The sequence below is a fragment of the Mytilus trossulus genome, chromosome 4 (assembly GCF_036588685.1).
Source record: "Mytilus trossulus isolate FHL-02 chromosome 4, PNRI_Mtr1.1.1.hap1, whole genome shotgun sequence".
Taxonomy (NCBI): Eukaryota; Metazoa; Mollusca; class Bivalvia; order Mytilida; family Mytilidae; genus Mytilus; species Mytilus trossulus.
Genome location: NC_086376.1, coordinates 90,832,218 through 90,858,250, shown reverse-complemented (window position 1 = coordinate 90,858,250; position 26,033 = coordinate 90,832,218). Strand labels below are relative to the sequence as shown.

Sequence of the window (26,033 nt, the reverse complement as noted above, 5' to 3'; positions counted from 1 at the left end):
TAAGCTATCATATATATGTGTATAGATTTTAATACAAATAGTGTGAAGTCAGAAACAGAAATGTTAAATCAAGGGCTTAGAAATTATCATCTATAGCCAATTATAAAAAGATAAATGTATATGGTCATTAAGACCATTGGGCAGTATTCCATATAGTAAGACCTTTGCACAAAAGACCATCGTGCAGTACTCCCATTCTGGATGAAAGAAACAATCTTATAAAGGATTGGTTTAATAAAGAAAAGGACCATTTTATTTAGTGCAATCTAATCAGAATCTGTTATAGCTTCCTGCATGGTCAAAGAGAACTTGAAAATAAAGTGAAGAAAATAAAGATCTGCATACCTAATTGTGTGTTTTAATAGGTGATTGTGTAGACAATAGTTGTTTGATGATGGAATTTGAAATGCAATATAAATGCAAGTGACATTTGAACAGTTGTGCTCTATTGACATTTTATGGATTTGAAATGGAAGTTTTTGCATGATGAAAGACCTATAGGCAATATAAATTAAACAAAGATCAAAATAAATTTTATATGCAATTGTAAATTAAACAAAGAAATATAAATTGCAGTTGTCGTTCACCTTCTGATTAATTGATGAAATGCACAGATCTGCAACAGAACACATTTCTCCTATAAATAATTGTGTAGTATTAGAATAAAATGTTTTGAACTTTCACTTGATTATAGAGAAAAAGGTAGATATTTTTCATCAATCAATGTGAAATTGTAATCATTTCTGATTATATACAAGAAGAACTTTGTTTAATTGATTTGCAATTGAGGGTCAGAACTTCTTTTTTTTATATCCTGAACAGTTCTACACAAAAGAAGACATCCAAGCTAAACAAGGGTCAGCTCTTTCAAGAAAAGTCAATTCCTCAAGCAGGGACTTCAAAATAATGAAGAGAACTTATCGTTTTCTGCCTCTGGGACCTTTTCTGATGTTATTTCATGGCCTTTAAAAGGCTTTTTTCTAAGGCTAATACAATTTCTCACTAAATGCTGTTGCATGACCTCCAAAAGTATCAGCTTAATTTTTCTTTTAAACTGAAACATTTTTGTTGATCATATTTTCAAATGATTGAGAATGAAAAATGTAAATGTGTAATACTAGTCTTTGATCTGAGTTTACAGAGTGCCTAGACTTTGATCTGAGTCTATAAAGTGCTAATCCATGAATTACACATCAAACATTCAATTAAACACACTCTGAAGCTTGTCTTTCAAGAAAGGAAACTTAAGATTAGAAGAAAAGAAAAAGTCTTTTATTGACAATTGACAACAACTGACACTCAACATCAGTCAAAGTCTTAATACTCCTCAATATTATTAGAAATTTGATTTAAAAAACTAATTAGAACAATGGAAAAAATGAGATAAATTTAGTTTTCTGATGAATTAAAGACTTCACAGGTTAATAATGCTATTGTTAGTAAATCAAGAGGATTGATCAGTCTTTAAAGTTGATATCACTGTTTTTGGATTTGATAAAAGATATGAAATTCTGTTAACTTTGGCAGGTTTTATTGTGTACATTGCATGTGATGCCGTCATCAGAGCACCCATTCTTACAGAAATAGCTGGGCAGCAGTTCCATCTTAATTTAAATGGATTACAGTCTAGACAAAGGCTACAAGTACTTTCTTATTAACAAGAAATTGAAGAATGCCTTTCAGCAAACACTCACTGGTTTTTAGTCACATATCTATTCTGAAAAACTGGCATACAGTTGTTAATTTCTGTGTCATTTTGGTCTCTTGTGGAGAGTTGTCTCATTAGCAATCATACCACATCTTCTTTTTTTTATATTTAGAAAAAAATACTATATCTGTACTAAGAAAAATGTATTTACCAGGACTTGAGTTTTAAGTAATCTGTGAGTGCATATTCTTGATACTGTCCACATTTTAGTGTCTAAAGAGAGCATATTATTGAGGCTCTGTATAACTAATGCACAGGTTTAAAACAAAAGGGTCATAAGGTACATATATGCAATTTTCCCATTTTCCAAGTGGTTCTTTCAGAGTTATTTCAGATTAATCATGTTAATGATCAGTCTCAAAGAAAAAAAAATATTGTCATTTTTATGTGGAAGGTTAGGAATCAAGGTTTGTTTAGGTTTGATATCAATGTTAGTTTTATGTGATATAAAAAAAAATCAAATTTTTAGCACATTTAAAAAGTTAAGTTATAAAGAGGATATTTTTTTGGTGAAGAGGTGACAATTTAACATCAGAAGGAACTAAAGTATCTTTTAAGTTGTGTGCTAGTATTTTTTAAAGCTATTTCCTTCCTGGTTTACAAGTGATAAACACTTGTTGTAAAAGCTTACAAGTGTTAAGTGGGCGTTTCCCTTACTGACCAATAACAAATTAACTCTTCTACTTTCATTTTACAGGAACAGTACAATAAAGATCTTTTTGACACCTACAGACACAAAATTCAATAATACCCTACAAGTCTCTATAGTGAAGTTAATAGAATTTATTGTCTTACTACAACAATGTTCTCTTTGTAATCAGTTATCATTTTGGAATTCAATTCATGTGAATTTGTATAGTTTCATACCATATATTGATTATTATTCCTGGAGCAATTTTCCAATGAGTTTTTTGGCCTTATCTTCCTAGCCCGGGACTTGACAAGACTAATATAACAATTAACAATTCAGGGTTTCATCCCTGGGGACTTACTTTACCAATACAGCACAGAGAAAAAGTCAATTTTGGTTTATCTCTCTCATATTGCAGTGCCACAAATTAAGAAATTATATTGGAAGCACGGCCACTAGGGACTAATTCACTCGCCTTTATAGAAGGCTTTCTGGCAAATATCATAATGAGAAGTGTTGTCTTCATATATTACCAACCCGTCACAAATATTACAACCAACACTGCTTGTTTTGACGAGTTTCCAGATCGATTTCACTATACAAATCAAATTAGGTTAATGTTTAAATTTGTTTAATGATGAAATTGTGATGTGTCAAAAAGATAAACTGCAAATATGGTTTTATCTGTCAATAAATTGTCATAGATTTCCTAGATAAATTTTATCAATAAAACAAGTAATTGTAACATCATGAAGTGGCTGTATAAAATCATTAGATGAATTCACAAACTATTATTGCATTTTACCATTGATGTAGATATTTCTGTTTCTTCTGAATCTTTCTCTCTGACGGAAAGATAGCTGAGGAGACTCTTTAATGGTTCTAAAAGATACTTACAGTAAAAAAGTCTAACTTCCCCAAAGTTTTCTTTAATAAATAAAACAAAAGATATGGTTTGCCCTATAATGAAACATGAATTTTCTCCTGATGCAGTGTCACTGAAGTAGAATCATTGTAAAATGTCAATAGAAACATGTAAAAAATGTCTGACCTTTTATTTAGATATTGTTGTAACCTTGGCATCAGAGATCAGAGCTTGGTACTTAAGTTTTATGTTTTTTCCCCTGCTTTTTAATGCAAATTATGTTTGATTAGAGTCTACATATATGTCTGTCCGTCTGTTAATTATATTATGTGTCACGACTGTTAGGTTTTACAGTATTGGAGTGGAGGTGAGGGAAACATTAAACTTTGACTTCCAGATGAGTCTGTCTGTAACAAGACATAAACAATGTGTGTGTGTCTGTAACAAGATGTAAACAATGTATGTGATAAAGAGGGAAAGTTTGTATGTTGTCACACAGTCCTCTAACATTTTTATATACCCTGATTTGTAATGCTTTACTCCTAATACTAAGATATACAAGGTTTCCTGCAAGCTTAAATAAATGAAGCTTGGTATCATGTGCTCTGTGAAATACAATTGTCTTTCTAGTTCCTCAAATAGCAAGAGAAAATCTGTAATTGTGTTTTAGCATATTAAAAAAAAAGTAATCTAATTTTGATAAATAGGCTCAAGTTACCTTTAGAAAGCATAATTAAGTTCTTTGTATTTTTTTTGAATTTATCAAAATCATTACAGCTGAAATCAAAATTAAACAAGAATTACAAAGAATCTTGAAATCAAATTGACAGTTTTTCATTAAATCATTAAGATTTGTGTCCATGTATTAATGGAACATTTTATTATAGTAAGAAATGATATATCTTTCTCAAGAAATCAATAGAAGATTATAAACTTATTTGCATGTTATATTTTTGAAGAATATTATGTATCAGTCAGAGTTGTTAATAATGGAGATACGTTCATATAGTTCCTTCCCTTAAGTAACAGTATATTTTAGAGGACATGATAGACAACAGATTAACTCGACAAGATAAATAATTGTCTTGTAGCAATCACAAACTTAACAATGATGCAATTTACATTTTAATTGAGAAAATCGTGATAGGTTTCGTATGTGACCTGAAAGTTAGAGAGTTCTGTAACAAAGCAAGGTATGGTAAAATTTATATTCAAATGCATGGCCACTATAAACATGATAAATAAAAGAAGATATAATAGAGATAAATCTATTGGTGGTGGGATAGACTCTCAGGATTAGTCAAATATTTTTCAGTTATCCATTCTCAAATTTTTGAAGCCACTAATTTTAAGACAGCATATCTATAGGTCCATTAATATTAATTCTCATATAGCATATGTACAATACATTTTATGTCGCTTACCTGCAAATGTATTAGTGAGTTGATGATGTTCTCAGCATATGTAAAAGTCAGTTTATATTAATTGCCCAAGAGAATTGTAAAAGTCACTGATGATTTCCCAGCATGTGTTCAAGTTGTTGATGATTTCCAAGCATATTGTACAAGTTGACTGTTTCCCTGCATTTGTACAGTTGATTGATTATCCCTGGGTATGTTCAAGTCACATCAGCATGTGTACAATCTCTTTAATGATTTACCAGCATATGTAAAGTTGGTTGATGATTTCCAAGCATATTGTAAGAGTCCGTAGATTATTACCGTCTGTATGTACAAGTCAGTTGGTGTTATTCCCGTTGACAAGCATTATTTCTTTTGAGAAAATTGACTTTTATATACTAGTGAAATGTACTCCTTATGTATGAGAGGGATTTGAAATGATGTTCATCTACTAGTTTTGGGTTGAAAGTGAATATCTTTATACATTGAGATAATGTTTTACTTTTAGTTTTATTAAACTTCCAATTAATCTTTCTACAGATGAAAAGAGATGCCATCAGCTAGCAAAAGCCAGAATGCAGGCCATGTATGCCTTTTTCTTTCTATTACTTTTTTTATTTTTGTTTTTTATTTATAATTCTCTCTTTACTGTATGCATATTCAGAATTCAGGAAAATTTAGTAACTTTTTATTCACTATATTTTCTTAACTTTTTTTACTTATTATATTTCATATATGCTTAAAGTATTGGATATTCAAATTTCATCCCTTTACTATTTAAAATTATAGTCTTTATATAAAATTTTTGGGAAATCTTATTGGCTATTTTATATTTCAGTAGTAGTTATTCCCCTTTTTATCCTTGTTGTGCTTGGATGAGCAGTAGTTTTACATTTCTCCCTTAAGCTGTAGAGCAGGCTGAAGAGCAGGCATGGATTGTTGTTTGGTACATGATCTATATCGGGTTTATTCTGCCATATCATGAGATATATTAAAAGGATGACTTTTTACAAAATTTTCAGACTTTGGTTTGTTTTGTCATCATTGTAGTTACATTCTTTTAGCCTTTTGTCAATGATGGAATGTTGAAAGCTTTTTTGAATATTATTTTATACCAGATGCCCAATTTCTTGTTATAAAATTAAATTAGATTCTCCATCTCAAGTTATATTTACCAGAAATCTTATTGTTTTTAGTTGGTTAGCCCTATGTTTACTTTTAAAGAAGCTCTATTTTTCAAACTTAAAGGACTTTCTTAAAGCAGCACCAGCGTTGTAATTTTATTATGACAAAGTTGACCATCTGAAGTCTTAACTGCTTTGTAATTTTATCATGACAAAGTTGACCATCTGAAGTCTTAACTTATTTAGAAATTGGTGAAAATTAAAGTACAATTTATGGATCATTGCTATAAGCAATAAATTCTTTTTAAAAATTTCCTACACAACTTTTTTTCTAAATTATGAATTCACCATATTTCAGCATGTTCAGATTGCATTCATTTGAAAAGATTAAAGAACAAAATTCTCAATTTTAGCTGGTGCATTATTTTTATGCCTAGAAAGACCAAATGCAAGGTTGTCGTAAAACACATTTTTTTATTACCATCAATTAAAAAGATGGGGTTGGGTCAAAAGTGTACCAAGTAACGATTTGTGATCTCTTCAGTTGGTAAGGGAGAAATTGTACAGTATGATAGTATGTTGTTACATTTTAACTGACTAGAACATTGTATCATAGCAGAAATATTTGAATAGTTTAATACAATCTAAGTCCAATTTTATTGCATGTCCAAATTTGTAAATAATATATCTTCAGTTATAGTGCAACAAAAAGTCATGGCTAAGGCTGAAAAGTATGTCAAAAAGAAACAGGGAAACTTTATTTTGCTAGTGAAAATTATCACCATATTTGTAGAAGAAAAAACAATACTGAACCAGTAAACAGTGTGTGTAATAACGAGAAGGACTGTTTATTCTACATTATTAGAAGGAATTCCTCTTCATTCTGAAAATGAATTAGAATATTGGCCAATTAAATAACCTTAAAGCATGTTATTATCGCAGGCGTAAAATTACACGATTTTCATTGGATAAGGTATACAAAGTATTTTGGCGAAATCAAAACTTTTATCAATGCCATTGCATGTGCATTTATGAATTAACAGAATTTAGTTTGGCTATTTTGTTCTATCTTTAAAAGGATTGAAAATTTACACCCAGCTAAAATAATCGCTTATACAGTAACTCAAGGAGACAAAAGTGGTGAATTTAAAGTTGATTGCGGTTACAGGCTTAAAAAGTATTTCTTAGTTTGAAAGTTTTTGTCGTGTGCGTACAGTTTATCAGCACCAACAACACTGATTGGTTTATATGAAGGCATACCATTTTATTGTATTTTCAATGTGGCAGTAATGTTGACAAACAAAAGAATTTCACAATTATATTAAACGTCTTTGTTCTTGAGCTGGTTTTCCTTGATTTATATCTTGTCATTAATACCTGATTAGAAGTTTTGCTATAGAAAATAAAACTCCTGAAAACGACTGCAAATTATAGAGAAATTAGATTAGAAATAGAAGTATCCCTCTAGGGTTCTTAATTACGTGACAAATCTTAAACCCAGAGAATTAATATCACTTAAATTAGTCAATAAACAAGCTCTTATAGATTAGTTGAATTAGAGTAAAGATTTTTTACCAAATATTTCCTGATGGTAGTCATCATTCCACGTAAAATTCTTATTTGTGTTGACACGGAAAATGTATCGAATTGGCTGAAGGGGTACAAGTAAAGCAGATGATTTTAATAGCCTTTAGCCCAATTGTTTTTCAAATTGCAATCTGAAACTAGTTTAAGATGTGATGTATTAGATTCAAACAAACAGAAGCAGCTGACAGTGAAATAAATGTTTGGTCCTGGCGAGGAGATGCTGGTGATTAATCTCAGGCATATATATGTTTTATCGTGAGCCGAATGATGAGTGGTTGTGTCATGTTACAGGAAACTTGATTTTGTGATTTAAACTAGGGGATTCTGGGGGAAAATCAATAGTTATAACCATTAAAGCAGGGGTCTGCCACCCAAGACCTGGGTAATTTACGGCGATTATATGCTTAGGTCTATAATTGAAATGATAAAATTGAAACATATTAGCAACAGAGGAGTCATAGACGATAACTTTGATTGCATGTTCAATTCCATTGGAATTTGATATTATTGCAGTGCAATAGTGATGGCCTGTATCGCTGGCAGAAAACTCATTAGTATCTAGTTCTTAATGAAACAATGGTAAAGTTAAACTGTCAATGTACTTAGCAAGTCAATAGAAAAGACATATGTTGGTAGTCACTTACATCTAGACACAATGAAGTCTGTTATTAGGTTCTAGATAAAGAGAACTAGTTCTATCTCAATGTTCTAAGGTGAAACATTTATATTGTTTCCACTTAATTGTATGCCATTAAGGATCAGTCGACTGTGAATTGCTTATTGTTTCAACAATATATAGTGCAACCAATTATCATTCAGTGATATTGTGACACGTTTGGCTATGTTTGGAAGTATTTTGAAAACTTGCTATCATGAGAGATATGATATTGAATGGGGACTGATTTCTAAAACTACTCCCCAGTATTCTTATGAACAAGTACAATTAGAATGCTCTTCATAGACTTAAGTGCAGGTGATTCACTATTTGAAAATTTAATCTCTGTTATGTTCTCAACATTTAGAAGTAATATCAAAGAATTGGATGTTAGTTAGAAAATTTGATACATTTTGAAATTCTTTGCCCAGAGGTTGCACATTTGCTCCATTACTTTTGTCTAGTAGACATTATCTCATTTATTGTAGATTATTCATTAGACAACAGTATCTCTATCATTTCTCCCTCAACTTTGTTCTGTCATAGGTCTCCAAGGCTCATTTATAAGATTATAAACCATATAAACTATAGAATTTATTTCTTTTTGTCAGATTATGTTCACAATATCTTTAAAATCACCAGTTCTTAAGAGCTATGTCTCACAAGTTAGAGAGTTAACTGAATTACAAGTCACATGTTCTGCTATGCACCAATCAAAGTGTGAAAATGTCACATGGCACTATTCAAATTACTAGGAATCTAACACTTGTCTTGTCAACAACAACAAAAAAGATGACAGAACACTTAAGTGTGTTTACTTTCTCTGTCCCATTATAGAATGAAATAGATAAATAATGATACCAAGAGGGACCAAATGTACATTAGTGTATAATTCTGTTTTTACCTTACAATATTTGTAGTCATGTGGTAGCATCATATTATTAACTGCCTCATCTTAAAGCGTAAAAACAAAAACAATGCACTGACTTTTAAAACTTTCAGCAATTCATTTCAATGAACATTTTTGTCCTTATGTAAATGCGAAATTCTAGAGTAAAGAATGTTAATTAAAGTCATGTTTCTCAATGAAAACCTTTCTCATGAATAAGACATAAGTTAAGATGTTTGTCAAGTTAATGAACTTTCTGTTGTATTTTTCAGAGATTGTAAAATAATAAAAGATCCACAGACACTGAAATCCAAAGGATATGGTTTTGTCTCATTCGTTAAAAAAGTTGTAAGTATTACAGTAAATAAATAAATACTAGTCAAGGCAGCACACTGAAGATATGGGTTAGTTTTTGATTGGAGTCTGATTCAAGATCCTGATTATTGTTTTGTAAGATTCCCATATCTGGCTGATCATTTGAAAATAGCACTTCTAATTCCATGTAAAACCCACTTTGAATACATAATTCCCTTTACCAATTCTGTGCTGATCAAGCATGTTTAAATCTGCAAGTTAAGAGAACCAAAGACACTTTAATGGTTTAGGAGCTTAAAAACTTAAAGGGCCAAAACTGAAAAGAAATAATAACCAGCATCATAGCAAAACAGAATAGAATGGGTCACCTTTAACAAAGGGAGTTTATCTGATAAAAGATGAACTGCTAATTTTTCTATCTTTTGAAATTATCACATGCTATTTCATAAGAATTATTCGACAGCTACCTATCATTAAAACTGAATATTACCATACCGGCCATTTGCTGCACTACTGATTTGCATATTGACTTCTTCTGGTAACTCAAGTTCAAATAGGTTGCCTTTCTGATTAGCTAACAAATGACCTTAGATAGTATTGATAGGAAAACTACCTGCTTATGAATAGATAATAAGACATTTATTTTAAGCAAAGATGAGTTAAAAATATAACTTAAATGTTGGATGATACAAGTTTACGAGGTTTTAAAGACTTCCGTGATAATTGTACTATTGCATTACGAAAAGCTTAAACAATCACTGTATTAAAGTAACAGTTCTAAGTATTGGGTAAACTGATAATCTGATAATGAAAAATAGAAATTCATATGGGAAGTTTAGAATTTGATTTTAATTGAAGATCGTGACCTTATTAATGGACAGAAGTTACATGACTAGAGTAATTTTCATCAACTCCCATTTACAATGTTTCTATGAAACGGAGCTCTGTTATTATTATGCAACACATTCAATTTTAATCATTGCATATGTCATCAGATTAAACTCAGGGGGAATAAATTCCTTAACAAACTTAGCTAATCTTTGATTACCGTGTAAAATCCAGGAAATTGAATCCCGTCACAGATATATGGAAAGGACGGACTTGTAAATGGAATGTGCTTGTAATCTTCCTGAGCATGCTTTGTGTAATTAAGAAAAAATAATCCACCTCTCAACACTCTTAACAGGAACAGGATATTAACATATGGATTGGTTACCAGTCTAAACAAGGATGAATCGTTTAGAAATGTCGTGCTATATGAAGTATCTTTTCCATAGAAATTCACAATTCTTGTTGGTAGGAAATGCCAAGGTTTGATAAGCCTTTGTGTTTTATGAAACCAGCAATACTTTGTATTTGACTTGCAGTTGTCATGTGGAAATTTCCAATAATTGATTGAAATTTTACCTTTATAAATTTAATTAACAGAAAATTGTCGTTATGAAAATGTTGATTTTTTTCCCCTTTTTGTTGTAAAAAATAACAACATGAGTTCAGATGGTCCACAGCATGTTTCAGGTTCACCGGGTTCAAAGGATTCTTCACAAGTTTAATGAAAAAATATACATTCATTGTATCTGGTGAATAACAATTCTGAGTGTGTATTTCAGATCTCTCCAATCTTTGACTTATTTTACCTCTTAGTAATAAACTTAAATAGAATCAGCTGTTACCGTGGAAATAACAACAAAAAATACAAATGTTTCTACTTTCATTGTTTTAAAACAGAATTGATCAATATAATAGGGAGAAACAATGGATGAACATTTCATTTTATTCTTTATTTTCTGTGTAGTAGATTCAGTAGAAAAATTGACAGATGCAAAAATCAAAATGTTATAATGATACAAAAACATCATAGCTAGCAGAGGTTTAAACTAGCAAGAGAAACAAAATAGCTAACAGGGTTTTAACCTAGTAAGAGAAACAAAATAGCTAGCAGGGTTTTAACCTTGAAGAGAAACAAGATAGCTAGCAGGGTTTTAAACTAGCAAGAAAACAAGATAGCTTGTAGGGGGTTAAACTAGCAAGAGACTAGAAAGTGTCAATTATAATTGCTGTTATGTCCTAGGTGCCCATTAGCCATAATAAATACTCCAATTGATGTTGGTCACTTATTTCTTAGCATGAGTTAATGTTATCAAATGCCATTGGAACAGATACTATGAGCTGGTCATGTATCCCTGAAACTTATTTTCTTATTTAGCAGAATTATTTAATTAAAGAGGTCAAAAGGGTGCTTTCTTTATCTACATAATTTATATTCTTAGGATGCTGAAAATGCTATACAGAGTATGAATGGTCAATGGTTAGGTAGCCGACCAATCAGAACCAACTGGGCAACGCGGAAACCTCCTGCTCCGGTACCTAAAGAAGGTAGTTACAATTTATTAATGTTGTTTTGTATGTATAAAGTAAAGTCTGAGTAATATATGTCAATGGAACTGCAAGCCACCAATCATAGTTAAATTTGAAATAAAACAATCTTCTTCAAATGAAGACTTTTCAAGATAATTGGCTTAAGTTTGAAAAAAATGAAAGATTTCAAACGACCTATTTAAACATTCCAAAACTGTATAAGGTTTTCATTTTTGTTATACAAGAAAAAATCACTTTAAAAATTAAATGAAAAAATAAGTATTAGCTCTATTGCATGTTTGTATCTGCAAAAAAGACACAAAGGTTGACCTTGGTCCAAGGTTATTCAGTACAAGTTTGATAGAAAATTGATAGGCTTTTAGATGCCCTCTACAGAATCATGATTACTTCTTTTGTCAAATAAAATGGGATACTGAAATATTGATGTAGGTATAGAAAAATTTTAATTCAGAAAACTTCATAGAAAATGAAACAGAAGGTCCCATGACATTATACTTAAAAAAAATGGCATATTGAAAGAACAAGTTAATTTGTATTGCCATGGAAACACAATATACAATTCTTTGTTTATTAATTCATTATGAGTAATGCTATAGATGTCAGATAAATAAATAACATGTTGACAGAAAGTTCAATGTTTTTTGATATGCTACATATTGATTGGAAAATATATATATGTATATGGTGGCCTTGTGATGTTTTCTACTGCTTTGCAAGGTTGTTGTCTCTTTGACACATTCCCTGTTTCCATTCTCAATTCTATATATAAAAAAATAAGAATCTTTTGTAAAACTTAGATAGTAAAATGGAAAAGTGACCCTTTGGTTGATACCATTGTTTTCTATTTTACACTTATAATGCCACCTTTGATACATGTTTTAATTTGCCTTTTCTCTTCATTTCAGTAAAACAATTATCATATGATGAAGTTTATAGTCAATCTAGTTCTACTAATTGTACAGTTTATTGTGGTGGATTAACACAGAATTTAACAGGTATGTATAATATAGCAGCTAATTATACTCACAGGGGAAAATCACCAGTTTTCTTGTTCATTGATTGACAACTGATTAAAGGCCATTGGCAAATGTTAAATGCATAACAAGGTATTAACAATAACAATAGTATTATGAGATGTGAATATACCCTTCTAACATGAAAATAAGGCGATGTGATATGATTGCCAGTGAGACAACTATCCCCCATCAAAGTGGATGTAAGAAATTAAAGGCAACATTTCAAGGCAGACACACTGAATCTGCAACAGACATAACAAACAAAACTTGAAAACCTGCCTGCTCATTGTTTTGATTACTATAAAGAAATTTAATTTTATCAAGCTAATTCAGGGACTAAGCAACCGTTGTAATAAATACTTGTTTATTATGGCCAATGCACATGGCAGTTGTTGTTTTAGGTCTTGCTGTTCTTTCAATGAAGTTTATAAAAGCAATATCTCAGCTTAAATATATATTTTATGAAACAGCTGATAGTTTAACAAATTATAATGATTATATTTATGTATTTTCTTAATCAGTGACTTTCATTCTGTTGTAATGTAAAAGATTTTATGTCATTTCAGAGGAATTAATGCGACAGACATTTACCCAATTTGGTCAGATACAAGAAATTAGAGTTTTTAAAGATAAAGGTTATTCATTTATAAGGTAAGAAAAAAATGAATATGCAACTAATGTTATAGTCAAAGTAACTCAAAACAACAAAACATATATATAATCTTATAACATTGTGAACATTTAACACAGTATTTCAATACATGATCTGATCAAAACTAACATTTTTTTGAAATAATTCAAAAAGAATATCCTTACATTGCATTTTAAAAAATTAATCAGGAAGATATAAAATAAGGAATTGTGGCGTGATTACTTATGATATAACTTTTCAACAGTCTACAGGAAGCATAATTAATCAGCTATAGGTCATTACATGGCCTTTAACAATGAACAACACCCATACCATAAAGTCAGTTGTATCATTTTATGTTAGTATTTCATTGTATTGTCTTAAATATGAAGTTTTTTACATAAAAAAGATAATGTTAGGCTTGTAAAGTATATGTTATTTGCATAAAATACTAATCATGTATATAAAAATTGTGTACTAAAAGAGGGGCGAAAGATACTAGAGGGACAGTCAAACTTATAAATCGAATATAAACTGACAACGCCATGGCTAAAAATGAAAAAGACAAACATACAAACAGCAGAACACATGACACAACATAGAAAACTAAAGAATCAGCAACAAGAATCCCACCAAAAAACTGGGGGTGATACTAATTGCGGAGAATCATTGTCTAAAAACATTTTGAATCAATATTCAAAACAAAAAATTCTAAAAGCTTAAAAAAACAAAACATTTCAAGCGAAAGATTTAAAAAATACACACTTCATCAAAGTAATTCTACATGCATTTATTTGATTTTCTTCTAGGTTTTCAGAAAAACAGGCAGCAGCCCAAGCAATATGTCAGGTGAACGGCACAATGGTGGCAGAACAGCAAGTCAAGTGTTCCTGGGGGAAGGAATCAAACGAACCTAGTCAGACCAACTCATCAGCTGGAGGGGGCAGTGGAAATGGTACACCACATCAGATGGTATGTACACAGCTTAACAAAGGGTGCTTTTTGATGCTTCTACTTTTTTACAAGTTCATAGATAGATGTCCAATCTCCAGTTTTGTATAAAGATAACATCAGAAACAGTTGTATGTAGATAGATGGCACTTATAATTATTATTTAAAGAATTGCAGATAAGGATTCATATGATGTTTTACAATAGAGATGTTCTGATGACTTTTTCAATTAATCATTGGAGGAAAACAATTTTCTTTCAGTTTGTACTTGAAACTGTAAAAAAATGTCAGTTATCACTTGAGTTCAATTTGTTTCATTAGCTAATTCATTGACTGGTCGTACTATACAGGTATATAGCTCACAATTCCAAGATAAATTTTGAGCTTTTTTTATTAAACTTACACAAGTCACAAGAATAAATGTTCATCCTTTGGAATCTTGCATAGTTATGTGCATTATTTGTTTGCCATATTTTACTAAAATACATCATTAATTGGTTAAGACTATATGTTGTAAGAAAGCATCAAATATCTACAATTTATTGTAAGATCCTTGTCATGATGTATTATTTTAATGTTTTGTAGGTTAGTCAACCATCACAACAACAGCCTTCACAACAGCAATATTCCGGTTCACCAGGTTCCTATGGCCAGTATTATGCCAATATGGGCTATTGGTACCCAGGTGCATACCAAAATATGGGGCAGGGATACAACATGCAGTCAGGCTACCCTGCTGGTTATGGTAGCTATCCTTACAGGTAAATAGACTATTAATGATCTGCCAACCTTTCCTGAAATAATTCCTGATAGATTGCTGTAGCCATTTAGTTTTAAATGTTCAATCTCTTTATAACAATTTTACAGCCCATTTTTGTATTCAACATAATGATTTATTGGCTAATAATAAAACAGCGTATTTGAACCCCATTTTTGAGGAAGAAAAAGACTTCAATCACCATAGTAACAGGATTTATAATCTTTATTTATTATTTCATTTAAAGCGGCATGAACATGCCAATGCAGCAATGGGGACAGATGCAAATGCCTCCGGGTCAACAGTTCAACGGTCAACAACAAGGTATGATGGGATACCAAATGCCACAGGGTACGTGTCTACGGCTTAGCTAACAACATGCTTTATTGAGCTGTGTCCATTGACCCAATTCTCTTTCAAAACTTTGTAGCACTTCATTAAATTGTTTAACATTCTTGAAAATAAATTATTTTTGCTTATTTTTATTCCATTCAAGATTATCAATGCTTAAAATTAATTATTTTTTATTGATAAGCAGTTTTGGTAAAATTATTTTTTCATTGAGATTTTTTATGGGTGATTCAACAATAATATATAATTTGATTTGATCAATTGTCATTTGAACCAATCCTAAGTTTTGTCATATTTCATCACAGATGATTCCTACGATAAAAGTGATAAGAGTAGTTACGATCGACATGATGAATACTTTGTATGTATTAGTGCTGAGTGCTATACAACATTATTAATATATAACTACGCCAATTTTCTGCAGAGCTCAATAAGGGTTGATTAGAACCAGTTTACTGCTGTTACCAATTTTATTTCTTAAAGGACAAGGTCACCTTGTTCCATGATTTTGCCATAGAAATTGTTAAAATTTTTTGCAATTTCTTTTAATAATTCATTTAAACCATTGGTAACATGAAATTAAGAAAATCTTACAATCTTTCATTTTTCTTTTCTCTAAATATGTGCAGATCATTGACCTTGTGTTTGAAAGTTTGTGTAACGGCTTTAAATAAACTGATTCTATGTTATTTGCATATGCAAAAGCTAACACAAGATGCTGAACACACGTGCTAAATCTGAAACCTACACAACTATAAAAGATCATAAATTTAACTTGGTTGTTCTAAATTTAAATTTGATTTAGTTTTCTATTGAACCATTTCTCAGATTTTCTCAAAATGATGTTTGGAATTGTATAATTCATGTTTGGAAAAAAAGGCAAAGAAAACCTCCCCAAAAAAGGGGAAGTAATCTTGTGTGTTCAGCATTCTGTGTTACTTTGTGTTCTTGTAAGAGTTCTATGTTTTAACAAGTGTAGTTACTGTGTTATATGGTATGTGGGAACAAACTTATCTCTAGTTATAACATATATATATAGACAGTCAATCTGATGGTCTCCTTGTAACAACGAAACTTCTCATATCAATAGTTTTTGCCCTCCCCTTTACAAGACATCATTTTATTTTGCAAAAAAAATTTAAAAGACAGATATAATCAACTATCAAAGCTAAGATAGTTGGTTACTTCTGTAGTCTTTGAAGCTAGAATTATGAAATGGTTCTAAATATTTCGAATGTTCACCCTAAACCATATATATCTTGTGTAAAAACTGTTCTGAAATGAGAAGTTTCATTGTTCCCTTGTATATTTAACACCTTGTGTAGAAACTTTGTATATACACCACTAGAATCATACTCAGATATCATACTATTGCAACCTTGTTTATAGAAATGTTGTTTGCTGTTTGTTTTTGTTTGATTTCTGTAAACAAGGTTTAATATAATCTCTCTCCCTGCTGATGGAAGCCATACAAAAAGTAATTTACATTATCATTTATATAGATATGTTAAATTTAGGATTCTGTTTTTCTCTCAACCTACAATGATAGTCTTGGTGTGAACATTCATCATGTAGCCATCCCCACATTTAATTTTTCTTTAGACAATTAAAACTTTGTCAAACCTTCATAGAATTTTATAAAACTTGGGACACAACCTTCAATCTGAGAACAGACGAGACACATGGTTCTGGGGTACTGTCCTGAGAACAGACAAGACACATGGTTCTGGGGTACTATCCTCAATTCAATCTGAGAACAGACAAGACACATGGTTCTGGGGTACTATCCTGAGAACAGACAAGACACTTGGTTCTGGGGTACTATCCTACAATCAATCTGAGAACAGACAAGACACTTGGTTCTGGGGTACTATCCTGAGAACAGACAAGACACATGGTTCTGGGGTACTATCCTGAGAACTGACAAGACACTTAGTTCTGGGGTACTATCCTAAAATCAATCTGAGAACAGACAAGACACTTAGTTCTGGGGTACTATCCTACAATCAATCTGAGAACAGACAAGACACCTGGTTCTGGGGTACTATCCTACAATCAATCTGAGAACAGACAAGACACATGGTTCTGGGGTACTATCCTACAATCAATCTGAGAACAGACAAGACACTTGGTTCTAGGGTACTATCATACAATCAATCTGAGAACAGACAAGACACTTGGTTCTGGGGTACTATCCTGAGAACAGACAAGACACATGGTTCTGGGGTACTATCCTACAATCAATCTGAGAACAGACAAGACACATGGTTCTGGGGTACTATCCTACAATCAATCTGAGAACAGACAAGACACTTGGTTCTGGGGTACTATCCTGAGAACAGACAAGACACATGGTTCTGGGGTACTATCCTACAATCAATCTGAGAACAGACAAGACACTTGGTTCTGGGGTACTATCCTACAATCAATCTGAGAACAGACAAGACACTTGGTTCTGGGGTACTATCCTACAATCAATCTGAGAACAGACAAGACACTTGGTTCTGGGGTAATATCCTACAATCAATCTGAGAACAGACAAGACACATGGTTCTGGGGTACTATCCTACAATCAATCTGAGAACAGACAAGGACACTTAGTTCTGGGGTACTATCCTGAGAACAGACAAGACACATGGTTCTGGGGTACTATCCTACAATCAATCTGAGAACAGACAAGACACATGGTTCTGGGGTACTATCCTACAATCAATCTGAGAACAGACAAGACACTTGGTTCTGGGGTACTATCCTACAATCAATCTGAGAACAGACAAGACACTTGGTTCTGGGGTACTATCCTACAATCAATCTGAGAACAGACAAGACACTTGGTTCTGGGGTACTATCCTACAATCAATCTGAGAACAGACAAGACACATGGTTCTGGGGTACTATCCTACAATCAATCTGAGAACAGACAAGACACTTGGTTCTGGGGTACTATCCTACAATCAATCTGAGAACAGACAAGACACTTGGTTCTGGGGTACTATCCTACAATCAATCTGAGAACAGACAAGACACATGGTTCTGGGGTACTATCCTACAATCAATCTGAGAACAGACAAGACACTTGGTTCTGGGGTACTATCCTGAGAACAGACAAGACACTTAGTTCTGGGGTACTATCCTACAATCAATCTGAGAACAGACAAGACACTTGGTTCTGGGGTACTATCCTGAGAACAGACAAGACACTTAGTTCTGGGGTACTATCCTACATTTCATATAAGATTTCAAAAGTTTTATTTTTTATGACACTGTTTGTTAAGAGATGCATGCATGTTTCTATAACTATAATTGGTGACTTAATCAAAATGATGTCGGTTTATGTCCACTCTCTGACCAGTACAATTGTCTGCTTGCAAAACCGACTTTTAGAGTGGTCATCTTGTATGTAGATAAGTTACATGAAGATGATCAATTTTACCTTAAAAAAAATCTTAATGAAAAAGAAAAGTTCATCATAGCAAGATCTTGAGACAATGCTGCTGGTTTTTATCTGACCTTGAGTGTGACCTCTAAACTGCTACCATTTTGTACACAGTAGATAGAGGCTGTACAATTGTAATATGTATGTATAATCTTGGGCAGGTGTTGGCAGTGTGATGGCATTAAGTTATATCAAGTCCAGCCCATGATTGACCAATCGGCTATCTATCGGTGGGGTGAGTTGGACTTTTTGGCCAACTTTTCCTATTTTAGTCTTCTTTTTCTTTGTTTACTTTTAAAGTGGAATGATATTTTTTTTTAATTCATTCAAATGAATACTAGCAATTTAAACTTAAATTCAGTAGAAGTAGAAACTCTATATTGTTTTTTAAAATCTTTCAAATGTTTGTTGTGATTTGTCAACTGAAAGACAATTTTTATATATGTCACTATGAAAAGGGATGCAATAACATTATTAAAGATTTTCCTCAATTTTATCGATCAAACATTTAGGAATTTCATACCATTGTGAAACAAGTTTGGGTTAATATAAATATTAAAAAAAGGAGCATGAAAGCAAATTTGATGCTACAAGGAAACCTGGTAAATTGTTTATTTCAAAATCTTATTTCTGTTTCACAGCATTTTATGAATGTCACTTTAAGTTATATAAGACAAAGGAAATCTGTTTCATTTCCTATATGACTTTTTTTCAATTGATAGATTTTAATAAAAAAAAAATCAATGTATTACAGACATTTGAACTGTCCTCTCGTATTTCAGACTTTGCACGTAATTTATTTTCTCAACTTCCTTCTACTTGATTATAGAAAAAAGAAGGATTTATTTTCTTAGGACTAAATTGACTAGCAAGTTCATTAACATTTGACAATTAAATATACACTGTGCAGTCTCATACAAATGCTCTCTACCAGTGGATTTTATCGTTGAAGGAATTGAAATTTCATTACTGTAAAGAAACATTAAATAATAAAATAACCAACAAAAAAATTGAATTATATAATGTGGTTAGTATTTTAAGGTTCCTTGTGCACTGAAGATCCCTTTTTTGTCTTCAGACACTTTGTTTGTTCGTAGATAATGGACTAGAATAGCTACATATAAATCCTTGTATATGATAATGCCTTTAATGGGAATAAGGATCATGTACATACATTGTTAATGCATTTTGGATTAATCTTTATTCCTCAGGAGAAAAGTCGGAGCTATAAATTTTACAATTCCACGTAAATTTCCACTTTTACATGAAAGTCTGTTTTTAGAAGAAAACAAAACTGTCTGGGATCTTAAGTCTACTAATTACTTTTAAGAATTTCAGTAATGCAGAACTTAATTATGTAATAACTTTGAAATGTAAAATGAATTAATTTCAACGAACCTTTTGCTTCATTAAGCATATTTCTCAGACAAAGTTTTAAATTTTAATGTCTTGTTTCCTATTGCGAGTCTGAACCGTAATAATTCTTCTTTATGCATGTCTAATGTCAGCTTTTTGTCTCATTCCTTGCAAAACAGAAACCTTTCATTATGAAGTCATTGTTACAGTTATTTGATCATGCCATATTTGTTTAAGTTATGTTTTAATTAATATGTCTGTAAACTGCTGGCTATTGTTATGTTGACACATTAGATGGCTTGTTTAGCTGATTAATTAGATTCAGTGAAAGTGTTAGGAGTCCAAATATTAAGTTAAAAAGTTTGAATAATAAATCTCATTGAAGATAACACGACTAAGATATAACTATACCCAAGGCTGTGAAGTTTTCTACGAGTCACTTTTTGTATAAAAAGGACATACAATTTGAAGTAGTATGATTGAGAAGTTGAATTCTAGATAACTATTGGTCTCACATTATTCTACAAGTTCTGACATCATTTATGCAATGATAAGGCATGCAAGATTTCAATGACAGGTGCACATTTTTATTTTACATACATCCTTTATTTACTTATCAGATTTAACTCACTTTGTCTCAGTATGTCATTACTATAAGTCAGTTGCTTGGTGAATTGAGTTCAACATAACAACAGCAATCTTTATTGAATTTATATTTTTAAGATGGGTGTGATTAGAAAGACTAAAAAAATTAAGATAAGAATTTATGATTGATTTGGGTTTTTTTTTTTTATTTCAGAATGATGCAAGTCCAGAACTAGGCTCCAATCACTATTGACAGTAAGTTATTTTAAGTTCAGTAACATGAAAGCCATGAAAAGCTTTTCCCATCTCTAGTACAGTCCATCTGTGGTTTTTTTTCATCTCCTCCTCTGAAACCATCAAATGGATTAATTTGACAGCAATATTCCTAGGAATGTCCTTGAACATGGAGTTTTAATACAGTCCATCTTGTGTTTTATGTGTGAGACCACCAAGTTAGTTATAGACTTACAGATATTAGGAATTTTAATAAAGTCCATCTTGTGTTTTATGTGTGAGACCACCAAGTTAGTTATAGACTTACAGATATTAGGAATTTTAATAAAGTCCATCTTGTGTTTTATGTGTGAGACCACCAAGTTAGTTATAGACTTGTTGGTGTTTATACTTTCACAATGTCTCTCTTATTTGAATAAATCTTATAAAAGAAAGTAAAAAAAATGTCAAATTTACCTCTGGATTTTGTACTAAAGTTGATTAATTCGACTATCATATGAAAATTAAAGTTGACAAATTAAATTTCCTTCAGTAGAAACAAATAATCTGCAAAATAAATACAATTAATCAATATCTTGATGAATCTTGTCCCCAAAGAAATGTTCTTAATTTTTGAGATGTAGATTTGAATACATATTCTTATTTCTTCTTTTTCAGATTTGATCAGAAACTGTACATGAAATGTACGACAGAGTATGAGGCGGAAAAATGGGAATAGAATAAAAAAAAAACATTAATGATGTGTAAATACATGTACATAGTATCAGGGAAAGGGGGGACAACTCTATGGTGCACATAAATCATTATCATTTTACATGAGAGTACTTGTTTTTATGCTGGTTTTATTTCATTTTATGCATTTTACCCTGCTCTCTCTAACACAAAAATATTTTACAGTGCAATTAATAAAAGTATTTTGTAATAACATGATAATTTTTGACCGAATGTAGCTTTACTCAATCATGTCAGATTCAATCGTTTTAGAAATAGCATTAATATCTTGTTACACAAATGCTTTATTTACGAAATAAAAGGTGCAGATTTCTGGGTATATACCAAAGTTAAATGTAGTTATTTGTCCATTTTTTTCCATTCAAAATAATGTTTAAATCCATATTTTTTAAACACAAATTTATCAATTTTATGTTTAAATTTATTATCATTTATGAGCCACTGCAATATTTATTAAACTATTTGATCTATACAGAACAAGAAAAGGTTTCAATAATGGAATTTTTTGTTGATTTTAAATTGTTGCAAGGATGCAATGAAACATTTTTTCCATTTTTATATAGATATATCAAAAAATGAAATAGAAATAAAATGCTAACAAAGCAATTATTATAAAAAGAAGTCAAACAATGATTTTCTGTTACCTGTTGCATTAAGTTTACTGTTGTGTGATTTTGTAAGAAGAAGTATTCTCATTACTAATCATGTGTACATCATTTTTCTGCTCAGTACACAACTGTGATGTAAATGTGTGGTATATGTGTAGAGTGTGGACGATTAAAGATTCCATGCTCAAAAAGTAGATGTCTGAACTTGCATAGTTTCCATGACTGAATTTTAACATTACAACACCATTGTATACTCAAACTTAAAATTCTAAAATTAACTTTATTGAGCTTGATTCCTAAGATGGAGACTTTTAAATGAAATAAAATATGACTGTTTAATTAATCTGTATTATTCTTTTTCACACAAATACCTCCTACTTTATCTTATCAGATTTAGATGATACTGTTGAACATGGAATCTATACTTTTTGGGTGATGTAAAAATTAACTGTTACTTAGCCTCACAGCTTGTAATATATGCCATAGACAGGGATACAGTCATGAAAACTCTATTGTAATTAAAAATAATTCCAAATTCAAAATGTTTCAGGGCAATACATCTTTCCTTTGTGTACTGATTTTTTTCTATGTTTTCTAAATAAATCCTTATGCACTTCTGTCAAATTTACAATAATAACATTACCTAGGCTAGAGATAAAAAAAAAGTTCTCCCTGCAGTAAATTCTTTGACTGATCCTTGTTTGTGACATATATTCCAACATGTGACTGTCTTTGTTAATATGTAGTAGTCTATATTACAGATTATATGTCAAGATTTATATCTTTGTTATAAGAATTTTCTATGATTTGTTACATAAAAATGTTCCTTTTGTTGAAAAAAAGACATGTTTTTTTAACAATTTGTATTGGAAAGTATTATTGTATAACATTGCCATTTTATAACTGTCTCTGAAATGAAATACACCAAAAATATCATTTTACCTGGTCCATCTGATATTTCATCATATGTAAATATAGCATCAGAGGGTTAAAGGTCATCATTGTAAAATAAATGCTTCCAATTTAATGTCATGCTTGTAATTACGATGTTCTGTTGTAGCAGTGTAGTATAGCACTCTGGTTAAAAACATGATACATGTATAGCAAACATTTTACGTAAAAAATACTTTTATACTACTCTTCCAAAATATCTGAAACTGATTTTAATTATACCAAAATTTCCATTCACTGTATTTCTAAATTTGGTAATGTCTGAAGTTTTATGATTCAATATGTTATTGATAAATCTAGAATTGAAAGAATATAGTTTCACTGTGTAAAAATAGTGTAGTAAGTTTTCATTCTTTTAAAGTTTTATATTATAATGTAGCATCACTGATTTAGGTCATACTAATTTGTGTATCAAGTAGAATTTTAAATTTAACATTCCTAAAAACAGAAAGTCGAATCAACCTTAAAAAAAAGCCAATTGTCATTGATTTGTGTAGATGAGTGTTATAAAACGATCTGCTGGATTCTACAAACAAACCATAATCTGTTTAGACGGAAAATAATCATCCACAAATATTATGTAACTGTTCTATTTTATAGCAATTTAATTCTTTTAATGGTTTTATGCGGTGAATTTAATTTGCTGTTAAAGCATTCTCAAGTTTATTCAAATGCAGTTTTATTTTTGGTTATTTTAGTTCATTGGCTCTAAATTGCTAAGGAGTATTTATGAAGTGGTTTTAATCGGAATCATTACTGTTAATGGATATCACACAGTATAAATACTGAAGATAAAACACATAGATAACAAATGTAATTCATGCAGTTTACATGTTATTCAGGATACTGATTACCTCAGAGACAAAACTAAATTTTAATCCCAGTCCAGTATGGTTTACTTGTTTCCCATTATTTTCACATATGTCTTTTAAAAAATATATGCCTATTCATTTAATTAATCTGGTATCAAATTTAAAGATGGTTTTAAGAAGCTATTTGGTGTAAAGATAACCCTACATAATATATAAATGATTTAAGAACTGTGTATGGATGAACTACATGAATAATTCTGAGTAATTATAACCAGGTGTTTATAGAATTTGTCATATTTATTTGTGTGACTGTTAAGTTATAGTGCTGATGTGATTTTAAATGAAGCAACATTTTTATACACCCTGTATAATTTAGATGAGTGTTGTTTTATCATAGTACAGTCTTGAAATTATCCTATTTGATTTATTTCTATTGGTCATTCTTTAAATAACACCTGGTAGGTCAGGCATTTATTATTGACCACTTCTGACATGAATAATTAAAAGCTACAGTAATCAACACCCTTGATAAGAGTAAGATACAGACTCTATCACACTATTATATTATTGGCATTAAAGCATTTAACACTGAAGACTAGTTTTAGCTTAACTGCAGATAGTAACAACTTTTAACATGACATTTGACTAATTTGCACTAAGGTTGTTGTATTTAGAAGTTCATTCAATTCCCCGTTGCATAAGCCTTATACTTTATTGCTGACTTGCTGCTCAAATTAAAAGTAACATGTTTTCAAATAAGGAAGTTATCCTTTTGATATCATTTGGTTTTATATTGTCTTATGTCTTCGATTTGTTTTCATCCTTAATACAGATTAATATGATAACAGATTTGTTTTTATATGACTATGAATAGGATAATTTCAAGACTTGTATATATATAAGTTTGATAATGTCTTATTTATTATTGTACATAAGATATTTAAATTGTACAAAAAAGGAAATTTTGTTGTATACACATTCATGTAACAAAAGATGTCTTATTTCTTATTTTTATATGATGAAAATTGAAACCAACATTTTGTTTCGGGAATGAGAATTGTTTTGTGTTTTTCATAATTCAGGATTTATCAATTATTGTATGTATTGTGAAGTTAGCATTAGTGATCTTTACAGTATAATCATAAATTGCTTTTAGAATATGTCCCAACTCCAACTTACAAAATAATAGCAGTTATGTCTTGTCAAGAAAACACTCACTATTTTATAAGAATTTATAGTTCCAAAATTGCATGTAAAACCAGTGCTCATAAGTAGCATTCAAATATAATGCATTTGATTACTTTAAAAGACCAATGTATGTGAATTTTATGTCAAATGTATGTGTTAATTTTGACCTTTGCAAGGTCATATGTATGAAACAGTCATGTTGTTGTCAGGGTGTGAAAAAGACCAAAAAATTGGTCACATGTTGTGTGAAATAGACATGGTCACATGTCTTGTGAAATTGACCGAATGTGGTCTCATGTCATGTGAAATCGACCTAACATGGTCATGTGTTGTTGTACATGTCTGTTTCATGTTGTTATCATTGAAATCATCATTGTAAATCATGTGACATAAAAGAGAAAAATATAATTTGTACATAAAATATCTCAGTGTTTTTCTTTTAATTCTAATCTTCATGTATTTACCCTGTTATGTATTGCTTGAGGAAAGTTCTGGTGAAGGTCTATACAGTCATGTGCATCTAAAACGAAATAATTTGTCCAGTGCTTAAATGGATGTATTTAAACTGTTGTAGATTATTATCCGCTTATTTTAGGTGTCAAACTTTAAGTAATTATTTAGGATAAAGCCAGCTGACATAACAGCATATGGTCAAATATGATCAAATCAAATGGCAAAATCAAATGATAAGACACAGCAAACAAATGGATATCAACTGTTATATTCCTGACTTGGTACTGGAATTTTCAATTATATGTCAATGGAACAGCAACTCAATAATTTGCAGAGCTCTAAATGCCCCAAGTCTTAAAATATAAAGACTCTCCATAGACCATACAAGTCACCAAATAAATGTAATGTTTTATAGGATT

General features: G+C 30.8%; 1 protein-coding gene across 13 annotated transcripts in view; it reads left to right on the top strand.

The window, feature by feature from the left end:
• Positions 1–25,584, top strand: part of LOC134716275 (nucleolysin TIAR-like) — a 91,842-nt gene extending 66,258 nt beyond the window's left edge. For 8 of the 13 annotated variants that reach the window (XM_063579160.1, XM_063579163.1, XM_063579162.1 and 5 more), the window contains 10 exons: positions 9,132–9,207; positions 11,445–11,550; positions 12,459–12,548; positions 13,136–13,220; positions 14,010–14,172; positions 14,737–14,912; positions 15,156–15,259; positions 15,565–15,620; positions 20,851–20,891; positions 21,528–25,584. In XM_063579160.1, the coding sequence (XP_063435230.1) occupies positions 9,132–9,207; positions 11,445–11,550; positions 12,459–12,548; positions 13,136–13,220; positions 14,010–14,172; positions 14,737–14,912; positions 15,156–15,259; positions 15,565–15,620; positions 20,851–20,889 (895 nt within the window). In that variant the 3' untranslated portion in view covers positions 20,890–20,891; positions 21,528–25,584. Of the gene's footprint in view, positions 1–9,131; positions 9,208–11,444; positions 11,551–12,458; positions 12,549–13,135; positions 13,221–14,009; positions 14,173–14,736; positions 14,913–15,155; positions 15,260–15,564; positions 15,621–18,856; positions 18,931–20,850; positions 20,892–21,527 lie in introns of all 13 variants that reach the window. The other 5 variants (XR_010106858.1, XR_010106857.1, XM_063579161.1 and 2 more) reach the window with 5 other exon arrangements.
• The last annotated feature ends 449 nt before the right edge of the window (positions 25,585–26,033 follow it).